Source organism: Myotis yumanensis, unplaced genomic scaffold, assembly GCF_028538775.1.
Source record: "Myotis yumanensis isolate MYYU_CA2020_CCGP unplaced genomic scaffold, mMyoYum1.0.hap1 SCAF_15, whole genome shotgun sequence".
NCBI classification, from domain to species: domain Eukaryota; kingdom Metazoa; phylum Chordata; class Mammalia; order Chiroptera; family Vespertilionidae; genus Myotis; species Myotis yumanensis.
The window spans coordinates 43,319,687-43,345,249 of record NW_027223766.1 but is presented as its reverse complement, the minus strand read 5'-3'; the positions used below and the strand labels follow the sequence as shown (position 1 = coordinate 43,345,249).

The following is a 25,563-nucleotide window of genomic DNA, read 5'->3' as shown; positions in this document are numbered from 1 at the left end:
TATTACCTATTATTTTTACTAACATTTAGCTTATTAGCCAGAAGCAAAATGATAGAAAAATTCTGAACAGTAAAATTATACCTGCAGACAAAACTGCACATGCATTAAAGAACTGGTTAGTTGGAAAAACAATTTCAGATGAAGTTTTAAAAATGCAGCTTCCTATTACAAAGCACAGCAAAATGTGGAATAGCCAAATGAATGAAGCTTGATAATCTTAATGTGGAGTCAAGAAAGAAAAATATGAATGACTACAGACCAAGAAAAAATTCTTACAGGTCAGGGCAACTGATATAAAATTCAAAAAGGAGCTCACAGGTTGACTAAGTTCTGAAAAATGCTTTAAAAATAACAACAAAAATTGGTCATTTCAGATATACGTAACCGTATATCTGAAGAGCTGCTGTTAAATGATGACTACTAGACTGCTAAGGGCTGCATAATAACAATAATTTCCTTAACTGAGTTATTTAAAGGATATTTTTCTAGAAGATTACACCTATAATTCTATAATAAAGGAAAATGGGGGAAAATTTTGTTTGCAGACATTAGCTGTAATTCACTGTTTTCCGCAAATCAAGGGGGAATTTATCTGCATCTTATTTCTATTGTGCCTTATACAGATCTGCTAAGGAAATGTTCACAGTCAAAGTAAGAATAATGCAATGTTTAAAATCAAAAGTAAGGCAACTTCAGGAATTTTGTACCATCACTGAAGTTCTAATAGGTTAAAGGCAGAAAGTTTCTTTTCATCAAAGAATACAATCACTAAAATGACTATCCGTTTAGCTCTTCCAATAGCAATGATAATCCACAACTGACTACTCATTTCATTTGCCTAGTTAGTAAAAGGGTATGGCTGGGTATTAGCCTTTTACATATGTACATATTTGTATCCTAGGCTACTATGTAGCTTCATTTGCATTCTCACATTGAGATAGAAAATTAAAAACTAAATTGAAGGACTGTAGTTACAACTTGATACTCTAACCCAGGTTACTGAGACTTAATTACTAACAACAGTTTTAATCACAACAGTAAACTACATATAAAATTAAACATGCATCATCACTTAATTCATAAAGAACAAATAGTTTATTTGTTAAGAACCATAAAAATATATATTCAAAATAAATTAATGAAATTAAGATATTTGTTTTCCAAAATTCTTTTACCTGTTACTACACATTACTTTGATATCGTCTTTCACACGTTCCCTTAAGATCTGTCTATATTTCTGGAAAAAAGTTGTTTCTATTATTGATGGACACAACTACAAAACAAAACTAGTTTGGTTTTTTAAAAACACCTGTTATTTACTGAAAAGTCTCCCAACCTGAAGAATCCAACCCAATGAAAGTTTTCTATTTCAGTGAGTGAGAGGTACTACAGAAAAGGTTGCCAACCCACTGTCAGGACAGGAGAGAAAGGTGTCAGCGTTAGTTTAGCCAGGCCAACAAATCTATTAGGCCCCCAGGGAACTACTGTGTGTACTTCTAACTGTGAGAGATGTATGTCAAGCAGTATGATGAAAGTCAGTTATGAAAAAGGTTCTGACACTAGACTACTCAATAAATTCTGAAAACCTCAAGTATGAAAGTACAAAAATAATTTTAGATTAAAACATTTCATTTATGACAGTTAAAGTAAAAAGAACTATTATCAAGACAACCTGAAATATGCATCACTAGAAACCTCAACCGAGGCTAACAACGCACTTGAAATTGAATGGTTTATTTAAGAAGTAAACACCATGGGCATCAGTCTGAAATTAAAAGGAAATAAATTATATTGGCCGCTCTTTGACCCTAAAGTCCACTAGTGGTTCTTAATATTGCTTTTGATGCTTACTGACTAAACATTCAAAATGAGGTTATGAACAGAGAGCCTACAGAGTCCAAATAACAACTTCACACATCAACATTAGCCACAACATATGCTTGGAGTACAGTATAACCAATTTTTCAAAACAATCTTTTAATAAAAGGCATTTTTTAAAAAACAAATTACTATGAGAAGAGTTTATGTTTTTTAGAACTCTTTTTGGTAAGCCATTTTTCTTTCTGCCATGCGCTTTAAATATCTTAGTACATTCCAACACAGTGACAAGAAACCACATACTGCACCTGTGCTTTCTATCTTAATTAATCCAATAAGGATAGGCCTGCTCACTTTAATTTGTAAAGGAAATGATGATATAGTGCATTTTAACTTAAGGTATTAATTACCTAAATAAGCAGAATTAGCTTAATGTTTCAGTAGGCACTGCAAGTAAACATTTCTGAAAGTATGGAAGACTTAAACAGCATATTTAGGAATAAGAAAGCAAAATGCTCATTCTACCTCAGGTGGCCAAATGCACTAAATTATACTGAAGGGGGAAAACAGCAGTGTGGCCGTTCAGAGATGCTTTACTATAGAATCAATTAAATCCAGCTTAGTTGTCCAGTGATTACTTAACTCAACATTTTTTTTTCCTACTTGTATATAAGCATGTTTGGGGAAGCCACCCTCCTTTCAAAACAAAGGTCATGACTGTCTTAAATGCCTCAGTAAATTGATGGTCAAAATCTGATAAAAATTCTGCATGGGCCTAGACAATCACATGATGGTGTACACACGCCACACCATCTGTGGGATACGACTGCCAGTACAGATTTCGTGAGCTGGCAGAGGACTAAAATAGTCAAGAATTCTGCAAGCGTTTCAAAGTGTAGGCTTCTCATTAATTTTAATTTCCCGTTGGCTCTACAAGGAAAGAGTGAGCAGTGAAAGCGCACTGTGCCACATACACTCAAGTTCATGCCACACGTACACCTGTGATCATAAACTCTTATCCAGGGCTGTCCACCACAACATTGGAGGTTTTGTGTTTATTTCTTCTTTACCCTAGAAGAAATAAACCCCAAATATCTAGTTATCTTTTCATACTTTGTTAACTCAAACATCTGGAAATACTTGACAATAATCATTTAATTAATGCAAAGCTAATTGATGACAATGTGCTTAAACACTTCACTCAACTGAAGTGGTTTCCTCAGTTCACACAATGAGGGGCTGAAGAGAACAAGACGTTCTCTGAATAAGGTAACTTCTAACCAACATCTCCAAAAACATTATCTGTGTTTAAATAAGTAACGCCGATGGTAGCATACAGCTACACCAGTGAAAACTGGTAGAGGCTGCTGGCTTAGGTTCTCCCAAGGCTTTTCAAAGCGCTGGCATTGCTGCAAGTGTTTTTGTGGGCTCTTGTGCTCACCACTGTCTCCACTTTATTACCCTTCGCAACTTAGGCTGCTCTCTGAGGGTGAAGAGATCCTGAGAAGGAAACACTTCGACAAGGAACTATTCCTAATGCCCGGGGGCTCCAGCAGCAGGGCTGGTCCTTTCTCTGGGTTTGCTGCTTTCTGCATTTTGTAGCAGTGAGAATTTTTGTTGATGTTTGTTTCGTTTTTGTTTCCTTATAACCACACCGACTTGGCAAACCAGGAATCAGAGGTAAGACTAAAACACTTAGAAAAGTATGAGAGGAAAGGACTATTTTTCCTTTTGCCACAATGATTGAGACTTTTTATCCAGCCCTGCCCTGGAGAAACTTTTGTGTCCCTTAGCTCAAAAGAACATCACCAATGGAATAAATATATAAGAATCATAGTAATCAAGAAATGTTAATTTATAATTTAGTTTGAGTCAAAAACAAATAATGGTTAATTTACCTAATTCCTCTTATACTAGTACTTATTGTCAATCCAATTTCTTTCCTTTAAAAAAAATTGGAATGAATATAGTGGGTTAACAGATGGCTTTTAAAGTTTTGTTCTTATTCCAAAATCTTTATGTTACCCAAAATATATCTATTTATGAATGATGCTGTAACTTCTGCAAAACATGATCGACACACTCTTTCTATTTAACACTAAACAATCTGGATGCTAAGGCTGTTTGGAAATAATTCTAACAAAAACTGAAACATTAGACTAGTGCTATAATAAACAGATTTGCCTTTTACATTTGTTTTATAAGTCTTCACAGGCACACCCAAAACAGTTTTTAGTAAAGTTCAAATAATTGGTTCAATTAGCCTAAATATATTTTATCCTATCTTTATAATACCTCCACATTGGTGAACATAAATTAATTCTCCTGTCATCCCGTTACATCCAGGAACATAATATCAAACAACAGTTCACAGAAAATCCAAAAGATAATGCAAAAGAAAAGACACAGCCCTAGCTGGTTTGGCTCAGTGGATAGAGCGTCGGCCTGGGAACAGAAAGGTCCTGGGTTCGATTCTGGTCAAAGGCACATGCCCGAGTTGTGGGCTCTATCCCCAGTAGGGAGCGTGCAGGAGGCAGCCGATCCATGGTTCTCTTTCATCATTGATATTTACATCTCTCTCTCCCTCTCCCTTCCTCTCTCTCTAAAGTCAATAAAAATATATTTTTAAAAAAGAAAAGACACACATGATGTTGCAGACAGGCTTTAAGATAAAGAATGCTTCCTGCTCCGCACATCTGTCCAGCAGGTGCCTCTGAGTAAGTTCTGTCTTTTAGGAACCTGCTCTGAATACTACAAAAGATAATGAAGTGTTCTCTTTCATTTTTCTTTCTGGAAACCTATTTTCCTCAGTGCAGAAGGATAAGACTTCTACATCCTGGAAATATGGTCAAAACAACTTAGGGCTGTTTTAAGCAACTTCTATTTAATAGACATACATGAAGCCCAGTTCTTTTGGAAAGTAGCCCTGAGATACATCATAAAGAGGGAAGATAAACACACAAACCTTAGCACACTGTTTACTTTGATGAGTCATTTTTTTAATATCCTATATCTAACGTATGATGGAATAAATAAGACCAGACTTCTCTTATCATTACCAGCTGGTGTCATAAGTGGAAATCTGTCTTTGCTTTTAGAGCATTCCCTTACTTTGTAAGCAAAGTATTCCATTGACCCCTTTACACTTGGCCCTACTCTCTTTTAGCCACTCTTACCCACTTTTCTTTGTTTTTTTTACCACACTCACGACTACTTCTAGTACTTCTTTATTCACCTGGCAATCCTGCCTTTATTCATCTCTTACTTATTCCCATTTACACTATCCTCAGGAGCTGTTCACAAACATCTTCCATTTGCCGCAAAGTGATGGAGGGTTGGTGGCTCCAGTTGACAGGTGCAGTGAACGATGAAGAGGGAAGAACTGCTCTAGCCACTCTGTCCCTCCTCCCCTCCCTTTTAAGGCTCCATGCCCTGTGTAAATCAGAAAAAAATAATCCCACAAAAGTGGAATCCAGTCGCAGGATCTTTTGAAGCCTCTTTCCTCCTGTGAGGACATGTTTGTTTCTTTCTTTTCTTTAACCTCCTGTTACTTAGTTCTTCACCTTAACCAAAATAGCACTCTAGTAAGCTGGCTATTTCCATTGATTAACCTTTTCTAATGCATCCTACATCTACCCCTGTTTTTGTATCTCCCCCCCCCATTTTATTATTAGAGATACTCCTTAACTTACAGTGGAGTAACCTCCCAATAAACCCATCATAAGTTGAAAATATCAAGTCAAAATGCATTTAACCCGCCTTACCTACTGAACACCATAGCTTAGCCTAGCTTATCTTAAACATGTTCAGAGCACAATATCCAACACACCCGGTAACACACATAGTGCAGGGTAAAATATCAGCTGTTTACCCTGTGGTCAGGTGTCTGACTGGGAGCTGTGGCTCGCTGCTGCTGCCCCACATCGTGAGACAGTGCCGTACTGCCTATCACTAGCCCAGGGAAAAGACAAATTCAAAATTTTAAGTATGATTTCTACTGAACATGAGGCACAAAGAGAGAGAAAGAGATACCATTTTCATATCACCCAAAGCGGCAAATCATAAGTCAAATCATTGTTAAGTCAGGGACCATCTGTATATTATTGTAAGCCTATTTCACATAACTGGTTTTTCCTACCTCTAGTCTTTTCCTAGCAATCAAATCCTGCTGCCATCAAGATTAAGATCTTAAAACAGTTCATCATGTCACTCTCCAACTTGAAAACCTTCCGTGGCTTTCTATTATGAAATAAAAATTCAGACTCTGCTATCTTGTGCTCAGGGACTCCACCATCTGAGCCTTTCCATTGTATTTCCTTCCCTGTGTCATTGTCACCCAATACAACGTGTGGTTTCCTATCTCTAAGCTTTTTATTATACGCATCATTGTTGGTAGTGCCAGCATTCCCTCCTCCTGCTTTCCATCTTTCAATGCTTAGACAAAGCCTTCACAATAGTGTAATTTCATAACCCACTCCAGCCTTAATATTGAGTTCTCCCCTCTTATGCAAAACCATATGACATTAGAATTACTGCTCTGGATTACAACTTAATAGTTAATTAATACCTTTTTAAATTTAATAAATATTATATATGTGTGTTTATATCCCATAGTGCCTAGCACAATCTAAAGCAGAAAGCAGAACATTTGTTAAATCAGTTTGTTTTCTAACAAGTTTGGAATTTTCAGGTAGAAGGACTCCAAAATCTTGAATCTTGACTGGTCTTGTGACATATCTTGATTAACAAAATACGGCAGAAGTGACACTATGCATTTTTTTTGTGTTTTGTTTTGTTAATCCTCACCTGAGGATATTTTTTCCATTGATTTTTAGAGAGAGTGGAAGGGCAGGGGGGTGGAGGGGGACGTTGATGTGAGAGAGACACATCAATAGGCTGTCTCCTGAATGCACCCTGATGGGGGCTGGGGTTCAAACCTGCAACTCATGTATGTGCCCTTGACTGGGAATGGAACCCTTCCATGCACAGGCTGACCGTCTAACCACTGAGTACACTGGCCAGGGCAGATACTATGCAAATTCTTTTTCTCCCTCTTATTTTTTTTATTGTGGTAAAATATATGTTAGCATTCACCATTTTAACCATTTCTAAGCATACAAGTTCAGTGGCGTTAAGTGTATTCACACTATTGGGCCACAATCACAACCATCCATCCCTGGAACTTTTTTCATCTTGCAAAGCTAAAACTCTGTACCCACTAAACAATAATTCCCTCTCTCCTCTGCCCCAGCCCCTAGCCACTCCCATTCTATTTCCTATCTCTATGAATCTGAATACTCTAGGTATCTCATGTAAGTGGAGTCACACAGTATTTGTCCTTGTGTGACTAGCTATTTCACTTAGCACAGTATCTTCAAGGTTTGTCCATATTATGGCATATGTCAGAATTTTTCCTTTTTAGGTTGAATAATATTCCATCAGTATGAATATCACATTTTGTTTAGCAATTCCTTAATGGACACTTGGGCTGCTTCCACCTTTTGGCTACTGTGAATAATGTTGCTATGAACATGGATGTGCAAATATCTGTTTGAGTCCTTGCTTTCACTTCTTTTGGTTTATGCCCAGAAGTAGAATTGCTGGAACACATAGTAATATTGTTTAATTTTTTTAAGGAATGCCATATTGTTTACCACAATAGCTAAACCACTTTACATTCCCACCTACGGTACATAAGGAAGGGTTCAAACTTCTCCAAATCCTCAAACACTTGTTATTTTCTCTGTCTCCTTGTGTGTGTGTGTGTGTGTGTGTGTGTGTGTGTTTATATAACAGCCATTTAATGGGTTTCAAGTGGTATCTCATGGTTTTAATTTGCATTTCCCTAATAGTTAGTGATATTAAACATGTTTTCATTTGTTTACCTTCTTTGGAGAAATATTTATTTGAAGAATTAGCTATCCATTTTTTTTATTGGGTTGTTATTTGGTTGTTGAATTGCAGAAGTGCTTTATACAGGGTGGAGCAAAAGTAGGTTTATGGTTGTGAGTACACAAAACACAGTTTATTCTTGTATTATTATTTATTAATTTTTGTATTATTTTCCACACAAACAATTGTAAACCTAGTTTTGCCCCACTCTGTATATCCTAGATGTTAATTCCTTATCAGATAGAGGATTTGCAAATGTTTTCTCCCATTCCATAGGTTGCCTTTTCACTCTGTTGATAGTGTCCCTTGATATACAAAAGTTTTAATTTTGATATAGTCCAATTTATGTATTTTTTCTTTTGTTGCCTATGTTTTCAGTATCATATCCAGGAAATCATTGTTAAATCCAATGTCATGAAGCTTTTCCCCTATTTTTTTCTAGGAGTTTTATAGTTTCAGTTCTTATGTTTAGATCTTTGATTCATTTTAAATTAATTTTTGTATATGGTATAAGGTAAGAGCCCAACTTCATTATTCTGCATAAAGATATCCAGTTTTCCCAGCATTGTTTGTTGACAAGACTAACTTTTCCCCATTGAATGGTCTTGTACTATTGTCAAAAATCATTTGACTACATATGTTTATTTCTGGGCTTTTTATTCTACTCCATTGGTCTATGTATCTGTGTGTTTTGATTACTGTAGCTTTTTTTGTTAATTACTGTTTTGTAGCTTTGTAGTAAGTTTTGAAATTAGGAAGTATGAGACCTCCAACTTTGTTTCTCTTTTTCAAGATTGTTTTACTCTCCTAATCCCTTAAAATTTTATATGAATTTTAGGGTGGATTTTTCTACTTCTGCAAAAAAAGTCAGTGGGATTTTGATAGAAATTATGTTAAATCTATAGATTACTTTAGAGAATATTCACATCTTAATAATATTAAGACTTCCAACCCTTGAACATGAGATGTCTTTCCATGTTTTAGTGTCTTCTTTAATTTCTTTAAGCAATGTTTTGTAGTTTTCAGTGTACAAGTCTTGAACCTCCTTGGTTAAGATCTTTCCTAAGGATTCATTTTTTTTTAAAATATATTTTATTGATTTTTTACAGAGAGGAAGGGAGAGAGATAGAGAGTTAGAAACATCGATGAGAGAGAAACATCGATTAGCTGCCTCCTGCACATCTCCTACTGGGGATGTGCCCGCAACCCAGGTACATGCCCTTGACCGGAATCGAACCCAGGATCCTTCAGTCCGCAAGCTGACGCTCTATCCACTGAGCCAAACCAGTTTCGGCAAGGATTCATTTTTTAAAAATATTTTTATTGATTTTTAGAGAGAGAGAAACATCGATGTGAGAGTAAAACATTGATGGGCTGCCTCCTGCATGCCCCCTACCGGGGATCAAGCCCACAACCTGGGCATGTGCCCTGACCAGGAACTGAGCCGGCAACCTTTCGGTACCTGGGACAATGTCCAACCAACTGAGCCACACTGGCCAGGGCCCTAAGTATTCATTGTTTTGATGCTATTGTACATGGACACTATGCAGATCCTAAGTATAGGTCTCAAGAGGCCTTACAACTTCTGCTGTTACCTTCTTGGCAGGCTACTACCGCCACCTAAGAACTCTAGACTTGCCTGATAGGGTCATGTGGCCTTGCTAACTGTCGGCATAACTGGCGGACACAGGAGTGAGGTAATTTTCAGTCATTCACTCTAGTCAAGCTGCTGGATGACAGCAGCCACTGTGACACCCCAGGTGAAACCAGCACAAGAACCACTCATCTAAACCTAGTCAAACTGCTTACCCACAAAAGTGTGAGCAAATAAGAAGTTGTAGTTTTAAGCCAACAAGTAGAAAAACTAATTGAAATAATTAAATAATTTTATTTAATATTTCTTAACTATGATAATTTACTTATTACTTTGTAGCTCATTTCATACTCTTTCCCAGAGGCTATTAAGATTTATTCTAGCTGAGACAAGACAGAGTTCTTTGATGCTAAATATTCTACATAATTCATTGTGTTCATGAATGATTTAAAGCTTGAATATCAGCATTCTAAATAATTTAAAATTTTTTTAAAAAGTAGCTTAAAATGAAATCTTACAAAAACTACAGAAATACAGATTTTATTTTTCTAATTTACAATTTCAAAATTGAAAAGACAGTAAGTAAATATCACAATGTTTTCAGGATAACCTGTGCTATTGCTAATATTTGCTAGCAATTAGTACTAAACTTATTGAGGACAGATTTTAAAACTCTATTATCTGATTATTTAAAAAACTTAAATAATCACAATATTTAGGAGTAAAGTTCTCAACATTAAAAATATTTAGAGGCATGCTGACTAAGTAAAATGGCTTAAAGTTACTTAAAAAAATTAAAGACATACATACACCTAAAATTTTATTTACTTATGAATAAATGTATTTATTATAAATATAGCTGTGAAGGATTGTAGTTACTTCATGTGGGAAAAAAATATTTCAGAATAATGCCCCAAAGTAGCATACTACTTAAAACATGCTAAAGCAAAAACCTATTCCATAAAGATGTCTACTCCATTAAAAAACTCATTATGAGAAATTACTCTCTCAAGATGTGGAAATAGTTGCTTTAGAACTGTCTGTATTATATGCATTCTTTAAAAGAAATAAAAAGGAAAGGGCAGAAGAAAAAAAGAGAAAATGTAATAAAAGAGGTGTTAGAACACAGTTTAATACTGAAGTTTATATGCTAACTAGAAAAAAAATAGGGCTATTATTTCTGACAAACCAACTGGAATTAACACTCAAGTAGAAACGAACTCAGTTAACTTTCAAAGTTGAGGCAAATTTCTCCAAGTCTATGTCATAAATGTTGTATCACTTGTTTTGGAAACTGAATTTACTGTCAGAAGTATCTCATATTTGCAATATTAGAAACATCTTTTGAAATAGTTGTCATTTTAATTTTAAAGAGTCCTAAATATTTCTCTAAATGTGGGCTATGAGTTATTTAACTGTAATCAATTATTTACATTTCTCTGCAAGTACATTTCTACAAGAAAACTACAACTGTACCGTTCCCCTACTCACATTTATGACTATATGTTGAATATTAATTTATAGTCTAAATAATTTTATACATATGCAAATACTATTGTTCGCAATCTGACAATAAAATAAAGGAGAAAATATAAGTGAGAGAATTAAAATGTACTTACAAAGTCGAAGTCTCCGTCTTGAGGAACTTTCCAGTTATCAGGAAAAACATTTTTGGACATAGGGAAGGGTTCATGCATGTTCTGATTACAGTTTTCATGACTCTTATTCTTGAAGTCCTGTTTATCAAAGTAGTCCATGAAAGACGGTCTTTGTACTTGTGGTGAAGTTGCATTTCCTTAGGTAAACAAATAACATGAGAGAGTGAGTATAAGTGCTCACATTTAAAGAAGTATGATTTCTATTGAAGTATAATTTTTTACTGAGCAATATAATGGATTTTCACTGGTCATACTTAAGACCAACATAGTCAATTTAATGAAGTACAAAGTAAAATAAAATAAAATGAGAATGAAAAAAACAAACATATCCATTGGTTAAAATAAAAGTTCAACCAATGATTAGGCAGAGATCCACAATATCTTTTTTTTTTATTTTGTTTTATCCACGATATTCTTAGATTGTGGAAACATTTCAGAATTTTGGCAGATCTTAACCATAACTTTGTTTAAAATCATTGCAGATGTATTTGAAATCTGTCAGAGAAAGAACATTTTAAAACCCTGTTTTATTTAAATAGCTAAACCTGAATTATTATTGTCATTGTGCACCACTAGCTACTAGAAGTAATAAGGACTTACCCCAGCTCCTCTTTTACCTCTTCACTTCCTCATGGTCCTTCTGGCTAATCCCACCTACTCCTGGACTCCCATGGCCTCACGAGTCATATTATACCTGTGAACCCCAACTCTATTTCTCCAGCCCAGATCTGGTTCCTAAGTTCTACACCCAACTTGCCCACTACTTACTCTTACTAATAGACAACTGGATCTGAGGTAGTTACCACACACTTACCAGTTCTAAAGCTACATTCAAGGTCTTTCACTCCCAGCTCGCTGCTCACCTAATCAAGTCAACATTTATTTACTCAATGCCCAAAGTGATTAAGCTGAGAAATAACCCAGATTCCTTTCTTCCCATCATACCACACTGATCATTGAATCTTTTAAATTCTACTTCTCAATACAATTGTTTAAACCTAACCTTTTTTTTCTCTGGCCAACACTGCTACCTTCCTAGTTTGGCTTCTAATCATTTCTTGCTTTGGTCATTGCAGCAACCTCCATGCTGGTCTCACTGATTCACGCAGTTTTAATTATAGTTTCATACTGATAACACAGTGACCTTTCTAAATGCAAATCAAACCATGTCATCCTTCTGCTTAGAACCTTTCAATGGCTCATTTTCTACACTGAACGGTTAGAGTGAAAAATAAACATTTGGAATAACTAGATTTTTAAATGTAGCTGGTATGTTCTTGATCAGTGGTTTCAAACCGGATTCCGTAAAGCCCTGTAGTTCCCAAAGAAGGTCCCAGACACTCCCACAAAGACACTTCCTATACAGTTCTCCCGAGGGTAAGTTATCTACCTTCTTCTTAAACGTTTCCTGCCATGGGTAGCACACCTCCCCACAAAGAAGCATGTTTGGCAACTCTAAGTTACAAAAAGTATTTTTTTAAATGTGAACTTGAAATATGTCCTTCTATAATTTACACTCATGTTCCAAGTAAATTCCTCTTTTATATACAAGTACATCAAATATCTGAAAATGCAGGTAATGGCTCCTGTCTTGCTTGTCTGTTTTTCAGGTGAAACATCCCTAGTTCCTTTCATATGACATGTTTTTTAGATTCATCATCTTACTTGCCTATATCAATCCCACCAACAATATACTAGGGTTGTCTTTTCTCCACATCCTCGCCAGCACTTGTCATTTGTTGATTTGTTGATGGTAGCCATTCTGACACGTGTGAGGTGACACCTCACTCTAGTTTCAATTTGCATCTCTCTGATGATTAGTGACTTTGATATGTCTCTTGGCTGTCTGTATGTCCTCTTTGGAAAAGTGTGTATTTAGGTCCTTTGCCCATTTTTAAATAGATTACTTGTCTTCCTTTTGTTAAGTTGTATGAGTTCCTTATATATTTTGGAAATTAACCCCTTATCACATGTATCACTGACAAATATGTCCTCCCATATAGTGGGCTCCCTTTTCTTTTGCTGTGCAGAGCTTTTTATTTTGTTTATTTTCTCCTTTGTTTCCCTTGCCTTCGGAGATGTAATGGCAAATATATTGCTATGAGAGATGTCTGAGATTTTGCTGCCTGTGGTTTCTTCTAGGATTTTTATGGTTTTACACTTAAGTCTTTTATCCATTTTGACTTTATTCTTGTGTATCGTGTAAGTTGGTGGTCTAGTTTTATTATTATTTTTTTGCATGTATCTGTCTGATTTCCCAACACCATTTATTGAAGCAACTATCTTTACTCCATTGAATGTTCTTGCCTCCTTTGTCAAATATTGACTTCTGGATTCTCTGTCCTGTTCCATTGATCTATATATCTATCCTTGTGCCAGTACCAGGCTTTTTTTTTTTATTACAATGGCTTTGTAGTATAATTTGATATCTGGAATTGTGATCACTCCTTCTTTGTTATTTTTTCTCACGACTGTTACACAATCCCTACACAAGACCTAGAACAAATACTCCAAAAATTTATATGGAACTAAAAAGACCCTGAATAGCCTCAACATGATTACTTTTGAATTAATGGAGGCTACTAGTATTTCATTACTAGCAACTGTGTATTGGCATAATAAATTTTAAAAATCATATAACTACCAAAATTTTAGAATGATCTGTCTCAGTAGAGTCAGAAGAAATCTGACATTTAGAATATGCATGTATTAGTGAAAAAACAGCAAAAAAACAAAACTACAACTATTCTTCTGAAGACTCATTCTTCAATTAGAGCTGTTCAGGCTTTAGAAGACTTAAACATAAGTATGACAAAACATCTGGGACCCAAATGATACCCTCTGAAAAGATACATTCCATCAAAATTAGGATAGAATGGGACACCAATATTTGTAGTAAACCTTCAGAACTCAGAAAACTCTCATATCCCACGCATATAAAACTCGTGAAAAAAGAACTCCTTAGGGAGTTTAACAAGATATCAGCCAATGCTGCCTTTAGATTCCCTGTCAGTCCAGACTTTACTAGTAATGTTACAAAAGAATGCAATATATAGGAGAGAAAGTATAATATTTTAATGATCAATAAATATTACATAAAGATTTTGTGTTTCTGGTCTTTTATCTTTAACTTTCTTCCCTAAAATCTCCTATTGCTTAAAAAAAAAAAGGAACTGATTAATTTGACAAGGTTACATTACTGACATTTGGACTGGACACATACATTCCATTAACATTTTCAACAGATTTTAAGAACCCTTGATATGTCTCTGGGCTTCATCATTACAAGAGATTTTTATCTTCAGAATTTAAATTTAGTTCTTATAGCAACCTTTTATTCCATAACAGAGTCCAGGAATTTAACCTCAATTAGTCTCCACCTCTGACCTTTTAATGAAAATAAATAATAAAATATTATAAGTGTAGCTCAATAGATTTTCTATAAAATAACTGAGCAAATCAAATCATGGAGAGAGAGGGGGGAGATAATCCCTTAAAGGAAGCCTTTGCTCATTATTCTTTTTTTAAAGAGTAACTTTGTAATAAAATTGCATATTTATTTGGGTTGTAAGTTCTTATTTTAATCAGCTAGTCTTAAGATGGGTCACATGTATAAAGAAATCTAAAAATTTTAACATTGCCCTAGCTGGTTTGGCTCAGTGGATAGAGTGTCAGCCTGCAGACTGAAGGGTCCTGGGTTCAATTCCGGTCAAGGGCACATGCCTGGGTTGTGGGCTCACTCCCCAGTAGGGGGCATGCAGGAGGCAGCCGATCAATGATTCTCTCTCATCATTGATGTTTCCATCTCTCTCTCCTCCCTCTCCCTTCCTCTTTGAAATCAATAAAAAAATATTTTAAAAAGTAATTAAAAATTTTAACATTTAGAACAACAAGGGTTATCAATGTTTATATAGTAAACTCAAAACCAGAGAGGAGAATATAAAAGGTTTCTTTGGGAAATAACTCTTGTGAAAGAAACCCATAAATTTCACCATTATCAACTGCATTTGACAAAAGTATAGAAAATGTTTTATTGAAGCAAATTTCTATATAGTATTCTTTAAAAAATAAATTTAGCTTATGTAGGTGCTTTGGTAAAAACAAAATAACCAAAGGCACGTTTTGGCAAAACTACTCCATTGAAGAAAACAGCAGTACCTTGACCACTGCCCCTTCCCCAGTCTTCCTCCCCCAACCCCCTTACCTGGCCAGGCCTGCACTACTCTTATGACCCTCTCCCTCCAGTCAGCACTGCAGACTCCATTTATAGTCTTCTCTGTTTTCTCCTCAGCCAGGGGATAGGGAATGCTTCACCCCGAATCTTTACTAATAACCCTGGTGCTATAACGAAACAGGGGTCTTTTGATTTACCAATGACTTAATTCAGACCCTGTATCTGAGAAAATGGAAGACTAATGTTTTCCTACTGGAAACTAACACTTATAGAGCAGCAACTCTAATATGGCTTATATTTCAAGAGCAGCAGCATGCACAGAAAAGGAGAAGGAAATAAATAAAATCTCAAAAGTTACTTTTCCACTACAGAGAATAAAATGGGGAAAAGCTTTAATATTTTATAAAAATCCTTACAACAAAAAGTAAGACGGGCTGAGTAGGTACTTTCTTGAGAGGCAGGGAGAGTAAGGAAGACTGAAAATAGTATTCTTCTCTGCAATGAGTCAGAGATACAAAAGTCCTATCGGAAGTAAGTAGTGGCAACAGAAAGGGAAGAGGCAAACCAATCCCTGGACTGACTAAAGCGAAAAGTAAATTGCTAAGGAATTTTATCCCAGGAATCTACTCTTGCACCCCCAACAGTCCTGTGCTGCTCCCAACCCTCCCCATCAGGAGCTGCCCAGGGCATACGAGCCACCATTAGTGTCCTAGTGTCTCAAAGTAAAAGCCTACATATCCTCTACAGGCCCTCCCTCCCTTGAGGTGACAAGGTGTTTCTCTTGTAGGGAGGAGCGGCCCTGTATCAGGATTGGGGCCTATGAGATGAGGGTTTCCAGGGAAGCTCTATTTTCTTGACATAGGTACCAGCCATTTCTTCTTGCTCTTTCCTCTTGCCTGGAATGCAGATTTAATGGCTGAACATCTGGCAGTTATTCTGCAATCAGGACGACAATGAGAATAATGCCCTAAAGATGATGTGAAAGAAAGGATTTCTGACATTATGAAATCACTCTACCAATGCAGGACACTCTGCTGTTGGATTTCTTGTTAAATGAGAAATTTGTTTAACCACTGTTATTTGGATTTTCTGGTACAGATAGCTAAATTCATTCCCAATTGAAAAATTTTTACTCCCAAGTGTAAGATGCAGGAATGGGTAGGAGCAGCAATCTTCAGTTTTGCTACAGGAATATCCCAATCTGAAACTTGAACTCCACTGTTATATAACAGTTTAATTATTATTACACTAGAGGCCCAGTGCACAAATTTGTGCATGAGTGGGGTCCCTTGGCCTGGCTGGCGATTGAGGCCTATCAAGGGGGGTGGTGGGGGCAGCTGACCAGGGAGAGGGGCAGCAGGAGGTTGGCTGGCCAGGGGGAGGGGCCGTGAGAGGTTGGCCAGCTGGAGCAAGAGGCTGTGGGAGGTTGGCTGTGGGAGCACACTGACCACCAGGGGGAAGCTCCTGCATTGAGCATCTGCCCCCTGGTGGTCAGTGCGTGTCATAGCGACTGATTGACCGGTCATTTGGCCGTTCAGTTGCTTAGGTTTTATCCTATATAATAAAAGCCTAATATGCAAATTGTCCCCTCAACCAGGAGTTTGACCGGGAATTCGACCAGGAAGCGGGGCTGGCTTGACCTGGCCGGCAGCTGAAGGCAGCCAGGGGGAAGGGAGACCCCAGCCAGCAGCTGCTAGGGACCCTACCCGTGCACGGCTTTCGTGCACTGGGCCTCTAGTGTGTGTGTGTGTGTGTGTGTGTGTGTGTGTGTGTGTGTATTTATTTATTTATTTCAGGTTTATTATGGTTTTAAGAGTCTTTTACAGGCTGGCCTAAAAACTTATGGTAAAATGCCTATTGGGTTCTATAGTAAAAAAACCTTGGAAAATAAGCCATTCCTAGGTTATAAAGAAACATTTTATTATTTAAAAATAACAAAAGTGTGAAAATCAACTTAAACAAAAGGTAGCAGCCTATTACATTAGATTTTTCTTTTTTGGATGATTTAGAACAAGATATGCCAACACCTAATTTTTTATTCAAATGTATGGGCTTGTACCTCCAAATATTTTTCATTATTTAATTTAAAACCGAGTATTAAATTTTAGAGTATATCTTTGCTATACATGAAGAACATAAAAAACAATTTTTTTTTATTTCAAAAGAGGAAAGTAGGTAACATTTGTTTGGAAAGTTAATGGGAGCTGTAATTGTGCAGTAATATTTAACAACACAATATTCAGCACATGCCCACAGTGTGCAGTCAAGTCTTCAGGGAGATGGATGCATGCTCATAGGAGTAGGACAGAGAGGATGTTTCTGACTTAAAATTTATTTTTTTTAAAAGGAAAAAAAAGAAGAAATAGTAGGCTTTTCGACAGGAGAGGGAAGCAGGATATCTCAAGATAGCAACCACTGTCATATGTGATTGTGGTTGCTATGGCAAATACTTTTTTTTTTTTAACAGGGAAAGAATAATCACAAAAATTGACATCAATTTCTCCAGCTGCAGCTGAATTCTGACCTTACTTATAAAAAATATTTTTATTTTAATAATAAATATAATGTTCAAAATTACCTTGTTTCTCAATTTTGTCCCTAATTCTTTCAACCACTTGTTGTGGAACTAAAAACCCATTAGCAAAAAAAAAATAAAATAAACACCATGCAAAAAAAAGCGTTTTTCCCTTCCTTCACACATTCCCAAAACATATACAAGAAAGACTACATTGTGTGAATATAATGCCTTTAGAAAATATGCCAGTCCACCTACAATTATTCATTAACTTTCTTAATCTGAATATCTTCTAAACAGGTTAAAAGTCTTCATTGAAATTCAAATATATAAAGGAATTTTTAAAATACTTTAACAAAATGTAATTTGTTTAATTTTTAATTTCTTAGCATGCTTATGACAAAGTCAGTCAAGTGTAGGGAATGAAATAACAATTAATCATAACTTTAGCATAATATATTTAGACATCAAAGGGATTTATGAATATTATCTAATTTGTTCTACTAAAAATATTTTAAGATGTGGGTGATCCACCTGATTAATGATCTTGGAAATTTGTCTTTTAATTTGTTGCCAAGAAGATAACTAATATATATATATGTGTGTGTGTGTGTGTGTATGTGTGTGTATATATACATACACATACACACACACACACACACACACACACATAATAGAATGTTAATACAGAAGTTACTGACATCAGCTTTTTCTTAACTTCTTAGACTGTACTTTAAAACAAAGAAGGACACAGACAACATGGAGAAGATCCAGAGGCTATTTATAAAGAAGATTAAAAGCTTAGAAAATAATACCTGTCCAAAGGTTAAAGGGACTGAAATTGTTCAGCCGGGAAAAGTCTCAGTATATAATTTAACAAGTATCCAAGTATATCCGAAGGGTTCTTGAACAGAAAATAGTGACCAGCTATTTTCCATTTCCAATGAGAGTAGAATAAAGGGAAACAGACAAATTTAAGCCCAAGGATTTTAGTTAAATAAAAGGAATGATTTCCTGTACGAGTAATGAGCATTATAACAGCAACGGTGTGTCTTTGGAAACCCTTTTTTCAGAGGTCTTTACAAGAAAGACAAATTTTCATTTGTACAAGGAAGACTAAAATTTACATACTTTCCATGCTCTGTGCTAGGTATCCTCAGACCAAAATATCTACACTTACAGGCCCGAGCTGGGTCAAAACATCATTAAACATTCCAAGACAAGAGAACACGGAGGCGCAGACCATATTCAGTACCCACAAGTGACTCCAAACCACTGTGGCCACACATCATACCTCTGTAGAGGAAATGAAGGGTTTCTAACTGCCCAGTAATACTATGGGTATTTGTACCCAGCTCCAAGTGAGACCTGTAGTTTACTGTTCTCACCTTTACTGCTGTGCTGTGGGCAAGATTAACGTCAAAGACACATACAACAGTTTTTCATGAAAGAATAGTAAGAGCTCTGGAGAAATGGGAAAGTGATGCCCCCACACACCCAGCTCTCCTGGTTGTTTCTTGGCATTTCAAGTTCTATCCTTAATGATTTACTTCTTTGGCTCAAAGGTTTATAACTTTTGGAAAAAATGTAAATATTTCGTGAATATTAAACATTATTAAGCACTTTACATCTGCATATCGGATCCTTTTCTGAAATAGATTTTGGGAGAAAGGAGGGGGAAAGGACTGAACCAGAGCGGGGAGAGTTGTTACTAAGCACAGAATCGGACAGGAAAGATGTTGTTCAGAACAAATGGTCTTGTACTTACAATTTTGTCCAGGGACATTAGATGAACTAAGGAGGAGGGACACCTAATGGGTAGTCTTCCCCTCTTGCTCATTTCTCCTAAACCCTTTTAAATCAACCTAGAATCTATTTCCAGAATAAATTCCTAAAAATCTAAAGCAGATCTTAATTTGCCTTCTATTACTAATTAAGTGAAACTGTCCAAAATGAAACAATAAACTATGATATTAAAAAAAATCAGTTATAGGCATATACAAAGAAGATATTTTAAAATATGTATTCCATCAAAATTATTTAACCCAATATCTAATCATTGCTAAACACAGTTACGAAAGGTTAATATAAGTAAAAATATAAAACCTAAACATGACCAGTTATTCCTCCACCCATTCTTAGTACTACATGGTCTCCACCTGTTCACCAGCCAGCTTGCCCTCTGCTAACTGTGCTCCACTGTCTCCATCCTTTCTAGAACTCCAGGTGAGTTCTAGGCACTGAGGAAAGTTGCTTATTTCCTTGTTCTAAAAAGTGGTTATCAGTCCTAGCTCCACCTCAGAAGTACTTACAGAGTTGTTAGGATTTTTTTTTTTTTTTTAATGAAGAGATGCCAAGGTCTTGCTCTGGTCTACAGAGCCAGCATCTCCGAGGGGCTACTGCTATGGTGTGCATTTGTGAGGTGAGTTCATGGATCCAAAATTAGGGTTTATCTTATAAATCGAGTTCACTGCTCCAGCCTGTGGAGATCTCTTCAGACCCTGATTCCATTTCAGAAGCTATTTTCATTCTGCTCCACTTCATGTCACTTGCAGTTCTAATGGGCTTTCAGTCTATAGCTTCATCAAGTTTCTATAAAAAATGCTGACCCCTACAGGTGGAGGCCTGACCCCTACAGCACACAGTGAGAACTCTTCTGGTTGACAATTTATTACTTAACACTGTGCCACTGCCTCTGGCGAGCCTTCTTGTAGAGGCTGGGAATCTCAGCACTGCATTTCCCAGAACTCCTTGCACCTTACCCTGGATAAGTATACTTTTTCCAAAACCAGGAAAGCAAGAAAGGAGGCAGAGGCCATGAGGCTGCTGCCTCAGTTATTTCCTCTGCCACGCACAGCTATGAAGACGTGGTATTTCTTTTTATTAACAGCAGCATTCCAGCATCTAGTCACCAGCCTCCCAAGTGCTAAGGGGTGGCTGCCTTGGCAGTGGTAGCTCTCTAATCCCTGCACAGCCACAGGGAGTGAGAGCATTCTGGTTTACTGACCTCAGCAGTGCCAATGGTAGCCTCTGGATTCATTGTCCTGATCGTACCAGTAGTAGCTGCATTGAAGGTCACTTTGAACTCCTGTAGGCCTAGCTTACACAGCCCTCGCCTCCAACTGCCTCCAACCTCTCCACTGATTTATTAATGTCCACACTTCTGACTTAAATCTGTATGTTTAAAATACCTAGAGTAGTTTCTGTTTCCTCCAATAATCCCTGACTGACACAAGCCCATTTGGGTATAACCGTTCAACCCTCAGAACCACCAACTAGGTCATGTTACAGAGTGTCCACAAGGATATCATCAAATACCTTGTCAAATACTTTTCCAAAATCCTAAAACACTAAGTCCAAACCCTACATTTTCTCTAATCTACAAGGTTAGCGATGCTGTCAAAAAAAGGCAATTATATTACTCTGATCTGATTTGTTTCCACGAAACTAAGTCAGCTCATAATGATCCAGGTCTTTTTTCCTAAAGAACTCACAGATGTTCTTGTTCCACCACTGACTTGCTATGAAACCCTGAATAAGTCATTTATCATTCCCAAGTCTCAATTTCCTCAGTGGTGAGTGGTAGTGACAATCCTACTTTACAGGGTCCTTGTGAGGAGTCAATAAAACAATGTATGGAAAGTCCTGAAAATAATGTTTGGCCCACACTAGATGCTCATTTACAGTTATAATTTGAGAAATTCACCTTTTTCTCTTTTCTAAAATAAAAAGTAAAACAAAATTTAAATTACTCTTTCATGCTTCCATGACACTTTACCCATTTTCTCAGAGATATCAAATTTCACAAACAGTGAGATATAATCGTTCTCCCACCTGCAACTTATCACAATACACACGACTGAGCATTTGAGGAGATGTCAGATCAGCTGAGTGTCTTTACCATGCCATTCAAATCGTTCATATTTATGCTTGTGCTAATCTGTTCATTCTAGAGATCACCAATGTCTCTAGAGTCCCCTCTGGCTATCTGACTGAATAAAGAGCAAGGTGTTGCAGGAGACAGGGAAAGGTTGGAGCAAGCGTTTGCCTTGGGAAAAGAACAGAGCTGTTCACTGGCGCGGGGCTCCAGTCCCAGGAAGAGCAGGCCTCCCTGGCTGTGTGGGAAGCAGGGCTGGCTCTCTGGATGCTCCAGCTTTCCAAGTTGTTGGAAGGAAAAACTGACAGGGTATCAGGTAAAGATTAATCTTTATTAACCTGCTGTATTTAAAGCACGTTGCTAGGTGCTAAATGTATTTACTTAAATTAATCCACACTTATATACGCAGACAAATATACATCACTGAACCTGAGAAAACATTAAGTCACACACAATTAAAAGTGGTCTGACTTTAAATTCCTGGCTCTTTCCACTACACCGCATCATTTGTTCAGAAAATATTTAATGAACTCTTCCTACTATGCTAGGTATTGTATTAAGCACTGGGAATACAGTGGGGAATAAACAGATAATCATACAGAAATAGGGAATTATAATACAGTGTGACAATTGCTATTCAAAGTAAAAGCATGAAGTGAGATGGTTGCCTATGGGAGGGGCACCCATCCCTAACCTGGGTCAGTAGAGGAAGCAAACCTCTTAACACGTTAAGCGCCAGCCTGTTTTGTCTTCCGGAGGGAAGTATAGTGTCAGTCACCGGTGATTGACAGGGCGCTTAATGTGTTAACTGAGCCTTAGAATTAGCCAAGGAAGCAGGAATCTAAACAAAGGGAGGTACTGGGCAGTGCAAAATAAAGGGATTTGGGCACATAAAATCCCAAAGGTAAGGATGAGCATTTTAAGAGCTGAGGAGCTAGAAGAAGAATAGTGAGACCTGAGAACAGAACAGTAAACAGAGAGCAGAGAATATACCGCCTTTTAACCCATGTTGGGCTTTACACTAAGAGCAATGGGGAGTCACCAGAGGGCCAAAAGCAAAAAAGAAATGATGAGATCTGTATAGGGTAGTGGACTAAGACTGGAGGCAGGGGATCAATTAGGAAGCATGAGGCTTGATGTTGATTCAATGATGGGGTGAAGAAAAAGAGAGGTTAAGAACGATTCTAATTTTCCTATCTTACTCCAAAGTCCACATTTGAAACACCTGCACAGCTTCTCTAACTCTCATGTGATAATGTTTCAGTTTTTCCTGTAAGTAGGAAGCAAGGTAATCTACTGAAACTGAGAGGAGAGGCGGCAGGGAGAGATTTAGTGAAGGTCTAAAGCAGCCACTGTGTAGCATGGGAAAGAGCTGAGCAGAGAGACATGGGCCTACAGGAACATTCTGAGGGCCCAAATGGGGGTGAGTGAAGGCCAAGAACTGGTGGTCCCCATCTGTACACATGTGAGAGTGTCTCCATGGGCACTGCAGCCACAGTGAAGATGCACAGAAGATGGACAAATAGATTGGCCCATGGTCACATTTGCCAGAGAGGGAGGAAAGAAGACCAACAGGGTAGAGGCGGTAAGGATAGAAGGAAGACAGTAGCTAAAGCCATGAAACTAGCTTGTAATCTTACTGGAGAGTGTGGCGCTTCATCTGAAACCAACCAAAGATAGTCCTCTCAGCGCAACTGCAGCTCCCAATCCAGCCCCTGCTCTCTAAGATCAGAAACTATACCACAGAGACAGAGCTGCGTAGATCTGAGCTGAACAGGGTAAATGGCCCCGGTCTTCTCTTTGCTGAAATGACTGCTTTCCCAGAGTCACCCACAAAGAAATAACCTCTACTATCTCATCAATTTGATGACTATGGATTCCTTGACCTGAGCCTAATCTACTCTCTTTCAGGACAAAAACTCTTAAATGTTGATTTACTTAAAGACAATCAATCTACTTATACCCACTGTTAACCATTCATAATTCTCCCTGACACTCACCAATCTGGATAACATAGAGATCTCTGTGTAAACACTTGCTGTTGCCAGATTGTGAAAGATCTTGGTTACCCAGCTGAATCCTGCCCATACATGGATAATGAGGAGGCCTGAGAGAGATGTGAATGGGAAGAATGGGAGGGGAGGGCAGAAGTAATGCTGTCACTGCTGAAAACAGATTTGGAGAGCTCTTCTTGGGATATGTCCCCAGGTCCATGCCATTTGTTTTAGAAGGAAATATATTAATATTTTATTAAGTGTTAGCTATTGGTTTTTTAAAAATACATTTTTTAGATTTATCAACCAATGGTCATTGGCACCAATTCAACGCCAACAAGAATCCGCAAGTTCGGGTGTGGTGAAGGAAACTTTACGCAGGGATACAGCAAGGCAGTGAAAACAGCATGACTATAGAGCAGCCCTGGGGCCAGGAGGCCCTGGGGGCAGGACCCTCTCCAGAGTGACAGCTCTGCTCTGTGCCGGTCTGCTCAGCACTATGCGTCTGCTCCACTCTGCTCTGGGGAGACACCTTTGGTGTTTCAGCTTAGTCAGGAGACTCCTCAGTGGAAAAGGAAAGTGCACTCCCATTCCATTTAAAAAAAAAGATCAAATTCTAAATATTTTTTGTCACTTTTGCCCACTTTCCTTCAAAAGATCTTTTAATAATTTTGCTTCCTAGAGTCAAATCAACACACTTTTCCAGAAGTAAGGAAAACAGGTTTGTAATTTCATATGCCATGTGCCCCAACTGGGAATTGAACCCGTAGCCTTTTTTTGGTATAGAAGACTAAGCTCCAACCAGCTCAGCCACCCAGCCAGGGCACTGCTATGATCTTTTTAGGGAACAACAACAGTAAGGACACATTAGCAAATGAGGCTTTCACTGTGGACATAACCTGAGAGCTCATACCAATGAATCTAAGAAGTGTTAAAAAAGATTTAGATCCTAAGGAAAAGCAAAAAGTAATTATGTGGTTTCAGGAAAAGTTCAGCCTCAGTAACTTCTTCACCTTTTTTACTGCTGCTATACTACAGTATGACAATCCCTGGGGGGTCACATTAATGGATTTTGGGGAACATTACAGAATAATGTCTAAATTGGAAAAACTTAAAATACACTCACAGCTGACTCATGGGATTTAAAAATTGCAGAAGTACATAAAACAACTGCAACTATATAAACCACTATCTGATCAACTTAAATGTGGGCTTTCAATAAGATCTCAATAATATGATCATATAAACATGAACATATTGAAAGGAAATTTCAATATGATTTTCAAAAAAATCATACTTAGGATATAAAATTATAACATCTAGTGAATGATTTCTGTGGCTATCAAAGCTAAAAGTCACTACACAAAATATATGGAAATATGTGATGTAATTTAACGTCTGATAAATTATCATCACATATCTCTTCCTTGAAACATAACATTCTAACATGAATTAGATTCCATAAAGACTTATGTTTTTTTAATAACTTTTATATGCTGATGACCAGCTATATGACTGCATGGAAAAGTTGTTTATGCAGTTTCATAGGGAGCTCAGTAGCTCACTAGAGATACAAGAAAGCACTCAGTGACCATCTAAATGTCTGCTAAAAGTAAGAAGGTCTAACTAAAAACCTGTATCAGCGTGTAGAAAAATGACATAAAATATCTCATAAAGTCTTCTTGATCTACAGGGCACAGGACTTGTACCACAACACTAGCTGGCTTTGGAGGCCACAAGACCATCCAGTGCAGCTGGGTAAGCATGTTAGGGGTGCAGAAAACCGCTCCTAGTCAGAAGCCTGGCTAGAAATTTCAGGAAACCCAAGTCTTAGGCTGCTTTCCAGAGCAAAGTCTCAGAAGACCCACCAGTTGTGGGATATAGAAAACTCATTACCCCTCGCCTCCCATGGTTCACAATATGGCAAATATATACACACACACATATATACATATATACACACATATATAAATATAAAGAAGTGCTAGTCTGTGAGACTTTATCTTCACCACTCTGGAAGTAACAGACATCAGAGAGAATG

General features: G+C 37.3%; 1 protein-coding gene across 1 annotated transcript in view; it reads right to left on the bottom strand.

Annotated features, from left to right (window-relative positions):
- The window catches only part of STK3 (serine/threonine kinase 3), a 210,217-nt gene that overhangs the window by 44,742 nt on the left and 139,912 nt on the right, over positions 1–25,563 (bottom strand). Inside the window, exon 10 of the mRNA XM_070392037.1 lies at positions 10,924–11,099. Within this exon, the coding sequence (XP_070248138.1) occupies positions 10,924–11,099 (176 nt within the window). The remainder of the gene's footprint in view (positions 1–10,923; positions 11,100–25,563) is intronic.